General features: G+C 41.2%; 1 protein-coding gene across 3 annotated transcripts in view; it reads right to left on the bottom strand.

Moving 5' to 3' along the window:
• sdk1b (sidekick cell adhesion molecule 1b) overlaps positions 1–16696 on the bottom strand; it is a 410260-nt gene that overhangs the window by 122440 nt on the left and 271124 nt on the right. For 2 of the 3 annotated variants that reach the window (XM_070550118.1, XM_070550117.1), the window contains 2 exons: positions 5749–5851; positions 3077–3252 (listed from right to left, as the gene is read on the bottom strand). In XM_070550118.1, the coding sequence (XP_070406219.1) occupies positions 3077–3252; positions 5749–5851 (279 nt within the window). Of the gene's footprint in view, positions 1–3076; positions 3253–5748; positions 5852–8562; positions 8612–16696 lie in introns of those variants that run through there. The other variant, XM_070550119.1, reaches the window with a different exon arrangement.

Here is a 16696-nt window from a genome sequence, read left to right on the forward strand (position 1 = left end):
AATCTATGTTTAGTGGATAACTTTCAACCTACAAGTGATAGAAAGTCAGACTGCTAGGTATGCTTCTATGAAACCTTCTAAAGCGGAAGAGTAAAGATGCGGGTAGTTAGTTTTAACCAGGTAACCCGTAAAAATGTGAAGGTGTCAAGTAACATAGTCCAAATACTTCATTACCTTGCTTGAGTAGAAGTTTTGTGTATCTCTATCTCACTGGAGTAATTATCTACTAGCCAACTTTTTAATAGCCTTGTCACTCCTGTTTCCTAGTCATTGTAAAAACGAGAACATTATAATGTAAAATAAATCTCATTTTAACGAGAAGCTTTCTTGCAAAAGTGATAAATAAAAGATATTTTAGCCATGAACGTTAATCGAAATGACGCGTTTAATATCTCATGACAGTGAGATAGCTCTGAAGGGTGAAGCGCTGATGTCTCGTGGAACGTTTGAATCTCATCCAGAAGAGACAACGGGAGAGGATATAATCAGAGACACACCTCCATCCTCCACAACAGAGAAAATGGCCCTCGCTTAGATTTCTTGTCCACATAAATTTGCAGTACATTTACTTTCTAGTAGAGGTGCAACTTTTGAAGTAAAAGTTGACTTGCTGTTTGTGCTTTTTCACATTTAAAAATTCTGAAACCTTTTTAACTTTGTACTGAATTGAAAGGTTCCAGTGGAGCGTGGCTAGACCAACATGCAGAGCAAAATCCTTTAACTTCTGCTGTCGCTTCTCTACATTTCTAGGCTAGCGTTTTGCACCTGTTACACCAGGGGCGGCATTAGGCCCGGCTACTTGGGCTGAAGCCCCGGATGTTTCATGGAAAGCCCCGGATCTAAATCGTGGAAGTAACATGCAGTACCAAAGTCCAACAGAGAGGGAGCAGCTGGCAGTAGTTTGTATACAGCCTGCCTGAGCCTCCACCACTGAAGAAGAAGCCCTTCAGCAGCCAGCTTCTTCTACAGTCTCTGCCTGAAACGCATGAGTGAAGATGGACATAAGGACGTTTTTTAGACAAAAAGTACAACGACAGAACCCCAGCTTTGATGAGACTGGTGTTGACTCAGGTTTGTGAGTCTTATTTGAAAATATTTGTTGTGCTGCTGGTTTGCCTAAAGTTAGCTTACTATCAGGTAAAGTTGTTGGAGAAAGAAAGGGAATATTTGCTATCATCTCACACTAAACACTAACAGGAACAACACTCTGCCCTGAAAATGCTTAATATGTAGCTTCAGATTAAAAATTATGTGGTACAAGACATATACGATGTTGACTAGTGCGTGTCACGTGTGTGTGTTCGCGCGCATGCGTGTGTGTGCGTGTGTTAAGCCCCGGATGTTCTTCAGTTCTCAATCTGCCCCTGTGTTACACTTAAACTGGATCCACATAATTTGTCGCCATTTTGCCGTTACGACATTTCTTGTCATTATGAAATATTAAACAAATATTATGTAAAAGGTTCTTATTAAAAGGACTTAAATGAGATTGTTACCACATTATAACGAAAAACATTCCTGTTATGACGAGACACTGCTCGCCCCGTAACTACAAATTAAAAGTTGAATTTACAGACTGAGTAATATGCATGTAAGGTTTATTTCAGACCAAACAAACAGAAAACATGTTAAATTAATTATAATAGAAATAACAATGTATGCACAGCAAATATTCCAAGAAAACATGCAAATAACTTGTTCTTCACACTGTAAGATCACTCTTAAAAATGAGGGGAAACAAAGAGTATAGTGTTGCCAGTGCAGTGTACAAGAGAGTGATGCAACATCATACATATTCTTAGTAGTAGATCGGGTCAGAAAACTGCAAAAAACAAGAAGCCGAATAATGAAAACCTTTGAGGCGGTCTCCGTCTCTCACAGAGACACACACACTTTTCTTTTTAAGAATCTTTTTTTTTTTTTTGCATCAAGGTCTGCTGAGTCCATCACAGCAAAAAATAAAATAAAAAGATCTGTACCAATGTATTCATCAGTCTCTACTTCTCTGATACAAATGAATCCATGCAGACATTTTTGCTGTAAGGCAGGCCTTAAGAGAGCTGCTGGTCTAATGAAGGCAGATAATGTGGAGCGAGTGATCGTAGAGGGAACGCAGAGAGGAAGAACCAAGCGGAGAGTCCAAAAATTGGTTCTAGATAGAAACAGGGGGAGGGGGGACATAAAGGGAACAGGAGCAGAATCAATATTCAGGCAGGTCTTCTCTGACTAAGTATTCTGTAGGCGTGGATGGTTCATGCTCTCTGCTTAGGTGCTCCTTTGCTCTGACAATCGCAGCAGATCAAAAAGACGGACAAACTGGGGAAGGAAAGTTTTGCATCATCAATCACATGCTCCCCGTTTGCCTGCCTGTTGTCTATGTAAGCGAGCGCACGGAGGACAGAAGTGGATTGATACAAGAGCTCTCTTATTTGAGCTTTTTTCCATGTTCTCCTATTAATTGGGGACTCCAGGGAGCAAAACTAATGTAGCTGTGGAGCAAATGGGCACGTGTGTCTTTGGTTCTTTTTTTTGTGATTGTGTAAAAGCACAAAGTACGTAAACAGATTTGTGTGTGCATGAATGATACAGCTGACCGTGACCACGACGGGCATTTTATTGGCGAGTGAAGACAAACGATTTAGCAGGAGCAGCCCTGTGGTTGACAAGCACTGCCTGGAGTCATCACAGTCACACTTTGAGGAGAAAAAAGTCAGAATAAATGGACAAATAAGCAGAATGAAACCGAGCTTGGAGGAAAAACGTGTACAAGAAAAGCCAAAAGCAAGTCTAGAGAAGAAATTTATCACGTAATGAGGGCATTAGTGGGCCTACCCTGGACAATCACGGATAATGGTGTTAGGCACGGTGTGTGCACTTATGGTGTGTAAATCTTTTCTAACCAGCATTTTACTAGAATTTTCTTTTTTTTGTCCTTCTTTCTGAGCACAGAAATTCTTTATAAGGTAAATATTTCAGTTTAGTTCCAGGGCGAATAAGTCACAGGCAGATTTAGGAAAAGCTTCTAAGGAGACAAATGTGAGTGAGTGAGTGAGTGAGTGAGTGGGATTTCTCGTACCCATCACACTGAGATGTGCCCTTGCCATCATGGCTTTGGCCGTACTGTTGCCAAGCGAAGCTTCACAAATATACAACCCCGAGTCCGAAGAGGAGAGGGCAGGAATGGTGAGCCGATGCCCGACAGCCAGCCGACGCCCATCACGTTTCCACGTCACAACAAGATCTGCAACCGTTCTGAGTAAAGTGGAGTGGAGAGGGAAGAAAAACAAGAATCAAAGGAATTAGAGGGAAAAGGGAAATGTGGTGACAGCAGGCGATTAGGACATATTAAATCCATCAGTTTATTTGTCAATGAGGCAGTAAATGAAGGATGACAGTGTGTATATCAGCACAGTCAGCTCTACTCAGCATGAAGGAGCTTTAGTGGTTTGTTTTTAACATCAATGAAGGAAATAGGTTATGGTTTGTTAAAAAAAACACCCAAACGGCATTCTTTTGTCTGTTTATTTGTGTAAGACAGCATTAATGCATGGCAGCATCTGCCTATGAAAAACTCCACGACTCTGAGCTTCACTCAGCAGCTGCACCTAAACACCGAGTCTCTTTGGATAACTGAATTATTTCTTCTATCAAAGTTTGCAGCTGACTTGGCGGGACAACGGGACCTGCAGCTGTGCTCCAAGTCAGTTTTCTCCAGGACGTGACAAGCCTTTTAGAGGATTTGTCTACAAATGGTAAAGATATTAAAACATAACATAAAATAACAACAATTTCAATTATTTGACATCTCTTTTATAAAGACGTATAGATTTAAATGCTTGTAAAACCACAGCAATAGGATTTATTATCTTAGAAAAGTTTTATATTTATAAAATTATCCATGTTTTTAATTGTAGGCTGAAATCAGGCAGCATTAAAGGTAACATATTATGCAAAACTCACCTTTTGCACCCATTTTTGCAGCCATGTTGGTCTCTAGTGCCTCTATAAACACTTCAAACGTGAAAAAAAATCATCCATTCATTTTCTGTTTGTGTGTGGTTTTAGGAATTATGTGCCTAAAAAGGAAGCTTCAAGTTTCTTTAAGTGAGGCTCAATGAGCCACAAGTTCATCATAAATATACATACAATACATATAATAGCATTTCATTAAAACACAGTCAAAAAATAAAAGAATACTCTAAAGGACAAGCTTTAAAGCTCTTATAGTCATATCCACGGCCTTATTTCAGGCAGGCATTTAATCATCTCTGCTGGAACTGCAGTGGTGTGTATACAGTAACTAGTAATTATTGAATGTAGAAAGAAGATGATTATAGACGTTAGCACACCATTTGATTTTAACAATCAAACCCTTAGTTCTGCCAGACTCAGAAAGCTTTTGTGCCTCTCTGTTGTTTCCTGGCTACCAAATTACGCCTTTGGAGTTTTCCAGTCAGTGGATCTTTGAGCAGTAATATGGAGAGCATTGTTCCTGTCAGGAAGGAATAAAATAAAAGAGCAGGACAGCTTGAGCTAATCTGCATGCAGATGTGGAGCAGACTGAAAAGAACAAATTGCTTTGTGTTGAATAAAATTTTTTTGATCTGAACGTGTTTCTTCTCATCCTGATGACTGACGGTACCCTGCGCTACAATTCAAATAATAACTTATTTCATAACCTGAGCACTGCTTAATGGTCAATTGTTGGTCAGGAGCATTTGATGACCAATTATTGTATCTCAATGACACATATGAACACACACACACACACACACACACACACACACACACACACACACACACACACACACACACACGCACACGCACACGCACACACACACACACACACACACACACACACACGCACATGCACATAAAGAAAAAAACTCTGTAGTCTAGTTAAACCAATTAAAAGCTGTTTCAGTGCCATTTTCTTTCATTTTTGGGCCAAATTTGGACTCACGTATGTGCTCATATGACAAAATTGATGATATTAGACATGCTCGTACATTTAGTAGTAATTATTTATTAGAAGTAATTATGGCCTCTATGCCACCATCAACCCCTAACAGCACAATTATAATAACTAATGTCTTAAATACATAAAAAGCATAGCAGCCAAGGCTAAAGGCTATCAAAGTGTATGATTATAAAAAAGTTAGACATTGGAGTGAAATCAGTTTAATATGAGTGATCTAATTCAACTATTTCAACAACATTTATAGAAAAAAAGAATTTGAAACATGATAAAATAAACTTTAGTGATTCATTGTGACAAATGTTGGTTTTTCTCTAATTTTTTCAGTAAAGCTAAACTCGTTCTATGCTGCACATAAATGTGTGTGTGTGTGTGTGTGTGTGTGTGTGTGTGTGTGTGTGTGTGTGTGTGTGTGTGTGTGTGTGTGTGTGTGTGTGAGTGAATAAGTGCTCAGCTCGGGACAATATGAATCTGTGGGAGTGTGTTTCATGTGTGCTGATATCAGATGGGACTTTTATCCATTTTTTTTTAGTTAACTTGGTGTGAATCTACTTCCCTTTTGACTGTGTGTGTGTGTGTGTGTGTGTGTGTGTGCACGCACATCCCAGTGGGTCTTATACTACAGAGGAAGAACTGCTGAGCACTGATTTTATACCGTGTCCTTTAATTACCCTGAAAGAAAACAGTGCTGTCTAGCAAAAATGGGATCGTACTCACTTGAAAGTGTGTGAGTGTGTGTGTATGTATGAATGAACACAAAGGAAATTTACCGGGCATTAGCAATGCACTCCATTGTAGCCTCCTTCCCTGCCACTACTGTCGTGTTCTTTGGTCCAATCACCATCGCCGGAGCCACAAGCTCTGACTCGGGATCTGCAGCAATGAAATAAAAAGTGTGAGAATGTTGAGCTCATAAATCATACTTGCACACGTAGCAGCATGATTTGAACTAGACATTCAGTAAGCCCCACACAAACAGGGCAACACATTTTCACATGCACGATCATGAAGATTTGGGTCTTTATTATCACACATTATTACACAAAACACACCATCAAAGTCTCCAGAGATTGTATCAAACACAAGGTAAAGGCAGCTTCTGTTTAAACAGACATGAACCCCACATTTAGATTATAATGGAACCCTGCAAACCTAAGCAAACTGGTTATGTTGATGGCCACTAGAGAGGATTCCTGGATTATCAAAAGTTACCTTGTAGGTAGTTCTTCTCTGAAGACAAAAATAGTCAAAAGACCCTCAGACACAAGTAGGTAACAGTATGCATGTTGGCACTAAGTGCCCACCCTCAAGCTAAAGCTAATATTTCAAAATAAATTTGATCAAGGGCCAGAGATTTTATTCCAGCAGACACCGATGGTGATCCAAAATAAAGTTCAAGCATTATCCATCCATCCATACATTTTTGGCTGCTTATCTGGGGTCGGCATGCAGGGGCAGTAGCCTAAGCCGGGAGGCCCAGACTCCCCTCTCCCGGGCCACTTGGGCCAGCTCCTCTGGGGGAATCCTAAGGCGTTCACTGGCCATCCATGAGACATAGTCCCTAAATCGTGTCCTGGGTCTTCCTTTATGTCGACTCCTGGTTGGACGTGCCCGGAAAACCTCACCAGGGAGGTGTCCAGGAGGGATCCTAACTAGATGCCCGAGCCACATTAACTGGCTCCACTTGGTTGTTTTCCACGAACGCTACTCAGCCTAAAACAACTCTGTACAGCATGGTTTGAATCAGCCAATTTGAATGCAGTTTTGTTCCCATGTCAGAAAGTGGGTGCACCCCTCATAGGTCTGGGGTGGGGGCTGTTTTACTCATGACAAAATAACATGAGGTGATCAGTAAACAGTGTAAGGTAACTTGTTTGATCCACAGAGACAAAACTCAGATGAAAAATGGTGGTGTTGCTGAACATTTTGACCAGTTTTATGACTTCTTGTCAGACTCTGAAACAGGAAACTGCTGCAGGCAGTAAAACAGAGAGCAAAAAACTTCAGAGCAACCAGTGACTCCGCCCCCTAGCCAATCAGCGGCCAGAATCAAGATGCCAGCCCGACTCAGCCTTGCCAGGTACCTCAACAGAGCAGGGGCTAAAAATAGGGAAGAAAGTAGAAGGAAAATACCGAACCGTGCCCTTGGAAACAGTGGTCGGGCAAGCTGCATCGGCCCTTGTTGCTCTTAGTAGTGCTCCTGGAAAACCACCTTAAGGGAGAGCCCAGCCACCCTGCGAAAAAACCAAATTTCGGACATGGATGGCAGAATGCCTGCATCACTGCAGATGCAGCACCATTCCGCCTGTCAATCTTGAGCTCCATGTTTTTCTCACTCATGAACAAGACCCCGGGATACTTAAACTCTTCCATTTGGAGCAGGACCTCATCTCTGACCTAGAGAAGGCATTCTACCCTTTTCCAACTCAAAACCATCCCCTCAGATTTAGACGAGCTGATATTCATCCCAGCTGCTTCAAACTTATCTGCGAACCACTCCAGTGAGATACAGAGATCACGTTCTAATGAAGCCAACAGGACCACATCATCTGTAAAAAGCAGAGACTCAATCCTTAGGCCACCAAAATGGACCCCCTCGAATCGGTGACAAAGGGCAGCCTTGGCGGAGTCCAACTATCACCGGAAACAAGCCTGACTTGCTGCCGCCAATGCAAACCAAGATCTGACACCAGTCATATAGGGATCTAACAGCCTGTATCAGAGGGCCTGGTACCCCATGCTGCTGGAATTCCCCCCAAAGGGCATCTCCAGGGATGCGGTCAAATGCCTTCTCCAAATCCACAAAACACATGTAAATTGGTTGGGCTGGTTCAGTGTTCTGCGGCCAGGATGTAAACCAAATAGCTTCTCCTGAATTTGAGGTTTGACAATCTGTCTGACCCTCCTCTCCAGAATCTTTGAAAAGATTTTACCCGGGAGGCTCAGGAGTGTTATGCCTCTGTATTTGGAACACATCCTGCAGTCCTCTTTTTAAATAGGGGCACCACCAATCCAGTGGAACTGCTCCCGATGTCCACGTGATATTGCAGATGCGCGTCAACTAACACAACCTTACAACATCCAGAGCCTTAAGGAACTATGAGTGGATCTTACCCACTCCATCTTCCCACTGAGGAGCTTTTTGACCAACTCAGTGACCTCAGCACCAGAGATTGGACAGTCCAAGCCAAAGTCCCCATACTCTGCTTCCTCACTGGAAGATGTGCCGGTGGCATCATTGTATCTTAATTTATTCATATTTAAAATGGCTTTGTTTTCCATCTAAATGGTTTTGGTTGTAGTTTTAGTTGTGTTTGGAGAACGTAAAAAAATGATTGATATATGGGACATGAATTTTGCTGCTAAACTTCAAACTCTCCCAATTGGGGGACATTAAGGCGTAAAGGGTTGCCAGGCCAGATGTGGCCCGCGGGTTGCCAGTTGAGGTTTACTGCACTAAAGTCTAAAAATACATCTAAGAAGGTTATTCCAACAAATTCGTGGTTCGACACTTCATGACTTTTTAACAAGCTGAATCATTTCTGGATTACAGTAACAGTGGTGTTTTCTAAGGCGTTGCTTACATGATCACTGCAGGACCAGCAGAGGATAACAGTCAACAATGTACACCAGGTACTTGAGTCCCCATCTAAGATGCCAAAATAAGAAAAAAGTCAAAGGTTTTTAATTGTGCACGTCAGCCTACATTCATATCTGTAAAGGTAAGTAAACAAGCTTCTGCTTTGAGTTGCTAAATGATGATACATGCTAGCTTTTTACTAACTAAAGATACAACAGTGTGGAAGTAACACCAACTAGTTGTCAGAGTGTTAGCTTAAAACAACAAGCCTTTTTTGTTTCTGAAATGATAACACTGCTAGTGTTGCTCACTCACTATGCTAGTGAAGAGCCAACATAATCGTTTTGTAACCCAAAGCAGAAGCTTGTTAACTTACCTTCGGAGTTCATAATGTAGGTAGACACATACAATTTTAGGGTTTTGTCTGTATTTTGGTGTCTTAGATGTGACCTGGATTATCTGGTGTGTATCATCATTGGCCGGCCATGCAGCGATCGTGTGACAAATTCCATAGTGAACACAAAAGTTCAAATTTTCTAGTTGCAGTTTCGTCATGAAGTGTCTCAATTGTTCTTTTGTGAAACCACTCTCAAAATTATCTCACATATCTTGCATATTGAAATGTAGGTGTTCACAATACCTACAAGGACTGTCGTCTATTTTGTGAGAAAAACTCGTCAGTCAGCGTTGAATATGTTCAGAGTTCTAACGACATAAACGCCAGATCCTGTGACTTGGAAGGAGAGAGAACTCTTGTGAATGAAATAAATTAAAATAACAATAGATATTTATTTAAAACTTTAAGATAGAGCTTTAACATTGATCTCAGAGATCGTTGAGTTAGAAACTTGACATGACCAGTTTCATATTTGACTCTACTCTGCAGCCCTCTACTGGTATTTTTGTAGAGACGGTAGGTGGCCTAGGGGATGCACTTTACTTGCTTTCCGCCTGTTAGCTTTTATGCTAGCAGTTAGCATTTTCAGTTCGCAAATTGTAAATGAAATGCACACGAAGAAGAAGAAGAAAAAGAAGTTTATTTTCTGTTGGCTTCATGGTGGAGCCTGGAAGTAAACGTAAGAGAACGTCTTTGGAGGCGAAGCAAAGCGCTAAAACCAGAGTGAACATCAGCGTGGCCTACACTACTTTGAGGGAGCTAACGGAGGCTACAAAATCTAAAACTGATGGTGACCTGGCCTTGTTGCTACTTGACTTGTAAGTAATAATATATTTTGTTCAACAGTGTTGATATTTTTACTTTGTGGTTTATTTTAGTATTAGTTGGCTCATGTTAGCGTTAGCTCGTTGTTAACGCTAGCTACAGCAAGTTGCAGCAGGATTTTTTATGACAGTGTTTTCCCACTTTTAACCAGTAGGGGGAAGAGCAGGAAACTGCTCACTTTTACTTTGATGAAGTAGTGCGCTCCTGCTTTTTCCATCTTCGCCGCCTAGCCAGGATCAAGCCGCTGGTGTCGCGGGCTCACTTGGAGACTGTAGTCCATGCTTTTATTACTTCTAGTTTAAACTACTGCAACTCCCTTTACTCAGGATTTAGCAAGGCTGCACTTGCTCGGTTCCAGCTGGCACAAAATGCTGCAGCTAGATTCCTGACTGGCACCGGAAGGCAGGAACATATCACGCCTGTCTTGGCTCATCTGTGTTGGCTTCCGGTTTCCTTCAGAATCTGGTTCAAGCTACTTGTTTGTGTGAAAGTCTTTGCAGGGTTATGCTTCTAGCTATCTCTCGGAGTTACTCGATACATCCCATCACGTGCTCTAAGGTCAACATAGCAAGACTTACTAGTTGTTCCACGTGTGAAATGCAAAGAGGTGGAAGGGCTTTCTCAGTTTGAGTCCCAAAGTGAAAGAATGGCCTTCCACTCGAGGTCAGACAAGCACCCTCACTGACTGTTTTTAAGAGTCGAATGAAGACTCACTTTTATACTGTGGCATTCCCTCAGCATGTGAAGTAGCCATATTTCTAGACAATATAGTTTAATTTTATCCTGCTTTAGTGTGTTATTTTATCAAAAATGTTTAGCTTTTATCCTCTGTTTTTGTTTGTCGTAATGCATATTTAGTGGGTTAGGGTTAACCCTAACCTTGCTTTGGTCAGTGATGTTTAAATGCTTTTATGCATGTACAGCACTTTGGTTCACCTTCTGGCTGATGAAAAGTGCGTTATAAATGAAGTTGATGATGATAATGAAATTTAAGGAACTCCTACGTAAATATCCTTTGAAATTTGTTGCCAACAGCTGTAGTCCAGCACGGCTTAATATGAGATTGTTTGAGTACATTACCAAACTGCAACTCATTCTGGAGCAGAAAATGCTTTAGTTCCCCTACAAATTCACCATGAGACCCTGTTTTGTTGTAGGGAAAATTCATAAAATGTAAGGTGGTCAGTTTAATAAGTTTAGCTTAAGTCCAGCTTTTATGTTATAACTTTTTATCCAGTCAGGTTTATAAGCAACAATCTTCACTTCCACAATAATATCCTTAGAAGGTCATTGCTGATTTTAAAAGGAAAGTTCAAAAGTAGCACATGTCTTCACTGTAAATCTAGTAAATGTCTTGTGTTAGCTCTGGTCTTTTAGCTCTTGTTACAGAGGAAGGAGCATGGATAAAATGCAGCAAAGGTTGGAATAAAACCAGCTCATGGTTGAACTCGTACTTTGGTGAATGGGGCACAAGTTCAACTCCGGTAGAAACCTGCCAACTTATTTAATGCTTTCTATGAACAGCAAACAAGAAAATGTGTTTGTATCTTGTGTGAGAAAGAGTTTCACAAAAAAAAAAAAAAAAAAAAAAAGAAAGAACAATGAAAAAAAGCCAATTAAAAGTTGTTGGTTGAGTTCAGTGCCAGCAACATTAAATGAACCAGACAGCTGGACACTCAAACACAAATATGTTCCATGAAAACAATTACAGCGTGTAGCAGCGCGTATCATCATGTAATAGCAATTGACTGCATGAACCCAGTGAGACACAGCTGCAGATGTGTACCGGAGCAGATAAAGACACCTGCCTGAATCTGCTTTAAAGATGCACTTCAGACATGAACAGGTAAACCAACACATACAGAAAAATGCTTTTTTGGTACAGCGCTAAAAACTAAATCCATGTTGTAAACACACTGTTAGGTTTTCATGGCAAGTGCACTAATTCTGAAACCATCAGATGAAAAACAAATCCTTATGTAACATATAACAAAATACGACAGGGAGAACTCAGAGAATAAGAAGTTTCTTAAGTTCTTCTGAGTCATTGTCTCTAAAATGACTATTTCTTTACCATATACACCATCACATTATCTGAAAAGCTGCTACCTGATGTATTAGAAATAGTGAAGCAGTGAGTGTGAGTTACCCTGAAAACATAAAAAAGAGATTTATGGTCTAAAAGGTGTGTGGGAGCATATGATTTATGGTCTGAGTGGCCTTCCATAAGAAAGACCCACTAGAATTGTTATTTGTTTGAAATGTACAGCATCCGTTTATATAAATAGTACAGAACCAGTTGAAGAGGCAATCAGAATAATGCTGGTTAGTATTTTTACAGACCACATGAAGTCTAAACATTGTTGCATTGTGGATATGTGTGTGTGTGTCTATGTTTGTCGGTGTGTGTGTATGTTTGTAGATGTGTGTGCATGTTTGTTTGTGTGTGCATGTGTGTGGATGTGTGTGCCTGTTCGTGTGCATGTTTGTGGATGTGTGATTGCGACCATCACAGCATTTTCATGTGCAGAGACTGTAAAAGATTAGAATGTAGATTTCCAATAAGGGAGAGTAGCAAGTACAAATGAACAGACTAGTTCTGATAGATGCTGAGGGACTGGGGGTTGAGTGGAAGGAGGAGGAGGTTGTGGGAAGGTGGTGGGGATCAGCTTTGATCTCCCCTTTGAAGGGAAGGAAAAAAGGTAGTAATTGACTCTCTGCTCTTTATTCCTTCTTCATGTTCTCTCTCTACTCCTTATTTTAATCAGAAAGAAAGCGCTGAAAAGTCATCTCCCTCTTCGATATGAGTGTGTTAAAGGACGTGGGTACAGGGAGAAAGGCAAGTGATGGCCTGCACAACGACATCCAATCAGGTACTCAAATGTCTTGACACTTACACGCAGGGATGCTCCAACCCAAGGCAGAGGTTGAGTCATCGATGGGACATATAAGTGAAGGGACACACACACACATGGCAGTGATTGGTCCTATCACTTGCAGTTTCATCACATTTCTTCACAATTGCACAAACACACTTTTGCTCTAAATGGATTTGTAACAGTAACTTTTCAAAATGTAACATAAAATTTTAATAAAAATAATTTGAGTGGTATTGAGTATTTTTCACTACATGTCAATAAGAAGATTTACAGGAATGCCTCCACATAAAGTAACACTCTACTATTAGTAGAACTTATGTTCCACCTGAAAAGAAAAGAGAATTTTTCAGGTACCACGAAAAAAAAAGCGCCCCAAAACCTGCCAGAACTTGGAGAGAGAAGGCAATCCGTCATGTGAACGACTGCCAGAGGAGGCATTACTTCATCACTATGATGATTGAATACTAAGAACACTATTATTTCACTACTGTGGGAGCACAACCTGTCACTCTTTGTCACGGCTTTTCTTTATATCAAGATTTGCAACCAGCTAGAAGTGTTTGTGAGCAGCTTCTGACATCACTGTATTAGAAGGATTTGTACGGTTTCCAGTTATTAATAAATCCAGAACAAGGGTATTGTCATAATGCAGTTAGCAGTATCTCTGAGTTGCAAAAGCTCCAGCAGGACAGAAAATTGTAATTAATATTTACAAGACTCAGTGTGGTTAAAATTTACTCAATGTTTGTTTAAACTATGAAAATATTCAGTTTAATGTGATAAGAAATTGTGGTTTTCATATCAGATCTAGTCTCAACACTGGTTATAACCTACTCCCTGTTCAGAATTATTGTAGATGTCAAAGCTACATCCACTGGAATGTCAGGACCCATGATTGTAGAGCTGGCACCTCTTACAGGGCTCTAAAGAAGTCCTTTATATCAGGGGTGATGATCCTTTGAGTTGCTAACAACGCTAATCACAAAGTAAACCGTTCTGTATTTGCTTGCTGCTCTGACCAACAATGCTGTTGTCACTCAACCGACTGTGAAAGGCTGGTTTATTTGTGAGGACACGCCAACACAGAGCTAAGCCGTCTGTTTGGTCTGTCTGATTTACCAAAAGGGAATACTGGTGGCTTAACATGGAGATTTTTTTTTTGTGCTGAAATGGAGAGTGTAAATGGCGACTGACTTCACCAGCCGACATCCTGCAAACATCACATCCAGTCAACGGCTTCCCACTCAATAAATATATTAGAGGAGTTTGGGTAAATTGACCACTACAATCCCCTAAGCATTCAAGCTACCATACACTGTGATCTAGCACATTTTAAAACTAGCATTAATGCAGTTTGAACCTTCTGTAAATACTCTTCTGCAGGATCAAGCTAAGTGGGCCATGCCTTTGATCCTCAAAAACTCTTTGGATGTGTTTGACTCCATTTCCAGACCACAAGATGTCCTTCCTTCCTTGGACTTCGTTTTTGTAAATTCAACAGGTACAATCCAGGAACAGACTTGCTGGGCTCTACCAGCAAAATTTAGGTATATCTTCAGGGAATGGTAGTTCTATTCAAACCAGTTTTGAAAAACGTTTTGGCCTATTTGTCCAGCCAACACAGATGAAGCTTCTTCTTCTTTTTTTTTTTAAAGCGAAGCCATTCTTAAATGTCTCTCTACTGACCCCTTTGCACATTCATGGGGACGCCTCTTTGGCCATGATGGATGTCTATGGAACTACTGACATGCATTAAATCTCATGTAAATCTAGTACAAAACAAACCATTTTGCACGTGTACCACTTTTTTTGTTGACTTCACAGTAAAATGATAACAGCTTGCTGCACACTATTGGCTACATTAACAGACAAGGATGTAAAGCCAGTGTGTCTTTATCATAAACCTTTTGTGAAGACAGAAGATGGGAATGGATACCAGAAAACAATCCAATGAGTGAGAGTTTATTTAGCATGACGAGCTTTGCCATTAAGAGATATCTTGCAGTGAAAGAGTAGCACCTTGTCCCGGTGACCCAGACAGCAACAAGAAAATGGATGGGATCCAGACTTTTGTAGGCTGTTTATCAAATAACAGTATGGGCGACGGTGGCAGAGGAGTTTGTGGTTTGCAGGTTCAAGCCCCATCTGTTGGAGTCATTGTGTCCTTGGGCAAGACACCTAACCCACCCTGCCTGCTGCTGTTGGTCAGAGGGACCGGCGGCAACAATGTGCGGCAGCTTTGGTTCTGTCAGTGCACCCCAGAGCAGTGGTGTAGAACCCTAGAAGGTGCTATATCAAACACAGGCGGAAGGTAAATTCTGGCTAAGTCAGCAGCTTGATCAAATTGGTGAACACAGGAGCAAGAAGAAGATAAGGGTAAATTTCTCAGCTAGCAAAGTAGCTTTTGTGAATCTCTCTCTCTATGAGTCCCAACTTAGTGTGCTAAATCTTCCGACAAGTTAACTGGGCTTGAAATTATTATTCTTCCGGCTCTTGGAGAGTACAGACGTTTTTTCCTCCTCTCCTCCCTATCTTATCCCAAGGCTCTTTGTCTGTCTTTGGGTGTACGGCGCTTCTGCATTTTTTCTGAAAACTGGAAATGATTAAAAATGGACCTGGTCAGTTGGTCTCTCAACGCGATTGACAAGATTTTTTCAACGATGAGAACGGGAGAAGGGGCTCCCAGTTGCCCCTCTGGGACAGAGCCAGCCAGGCATATTATGGACTCCTGGAAACAGTGGAACCTGACCTGCCTCTCTCAACTGTCTGTAGAGGATTCTGAGGACGTCTGGATATTCGTGGTGTTGGTGTCGGGATTCCAGCATTTTGGCCTGAGCGGTTACCTGGTTTACGGAAAATTAATGAGCTTTCGAGGAATATTGGCTCAATCCCAGAGTTCAGGGATGGAATGCATTGCGCTGTGAACACACAAACTCATATAATTGTTCAGATGAGTCGTAAGCTTGGAACTTTGGCTAAGATTCAGACTCTGGCACAGAAGGTTGATTCAATTAAGGAGCGAGTTGACGGAACAGCATGGTTGGGATTAGAATAATTTACACCATTATTGGATCTAGAGGGGTTGGAGACCAACAGAACTTTAAGAAAGAGAGGAAATTATCTCTGTCTGGCTCCAAAACAAGTTCTTATCTGAATCTGGTGCCCTTGAGCCTGTGAGGCTGAAGTGAAAACTCCCCCTCAGAAGAAATGTGGAATGCTGCCGTCGCCATGGCAACTCTGTCTCTCTATCCCAGCTTGGGCGGGACTGTGACCGGTGAAGGCTGTGGAACCGTTTCCAGGACTCACTGGGCTTTCTAACCCAATTACCTCCCTCCCCTGTCCAAACGGAGGTGACGAGCGCTGCTCATTGTGGCTGCATGCACTGATGTGAGGAGAGTCTCCAACCCTACCTCCCCACCTAGTGGACACTTATGTTGTGTAATATCTGAAATCTGTTGCATTTCTGTCTGAGGTGTTTTTTGCATAGCAAAGCTGCCCTCCCTGCGGAGGGTAACTCTGAAGTGCCTTTTTTTTCCTCCACCTGACTCAATCCTCATATAAACCTTCAGATCTCTATTCAGGTAGTGTGACTCGGGTTGCGAATGACCACAGTCACCAATTCTTGTCATGTGTTTATGTCTATGTATGTATGTCTGACCTCAGAATTGTGTGTACTGAAACTCTAATTTCCCTCTGGGATTAATAAAGTATCTTTGAATTGAAATAGTAGAAGAAAGGATAAACTGGCTAAAAAGAAGTCCCAGTCACCACTTTTGCTCTCTGTTTAATACACTCACTCACTGTTATTATCCACTATGGTGGACATGTGATCAGGTGATGTAGGTGGGAATGGTCAATATCCAACATATGCATCTTGTTTACCTTACAACTAGTCACAATTTGCATCTTGTATACCTTACAACTAGTTACAATTTGAAAGGTCTTGAAAAACAATGATGGAAGACATTAAGTCACTGGAAGGTGATGGACAGACAGAAAAAGTTGAAAGTCTCTATTAGCTTTCGAGGTGGTTAGAA

Source organism: Nothobranchius furzeri, chromosome 4 (assembly GCF_043380555.1).
Source record: "Nothobranchius furzeri strain GRZ-AD chromosome 4, NfurGRZ-RIMD1, whole genome shotgun sequence".
Classification (NCBI taxonomy): Eukaryota; Metazoa; Chordata; class Actinopteri; order Cyprinodontiformes; family Nothobranchiidae; genus Nothobranchius; species Nothobranchius furzeri.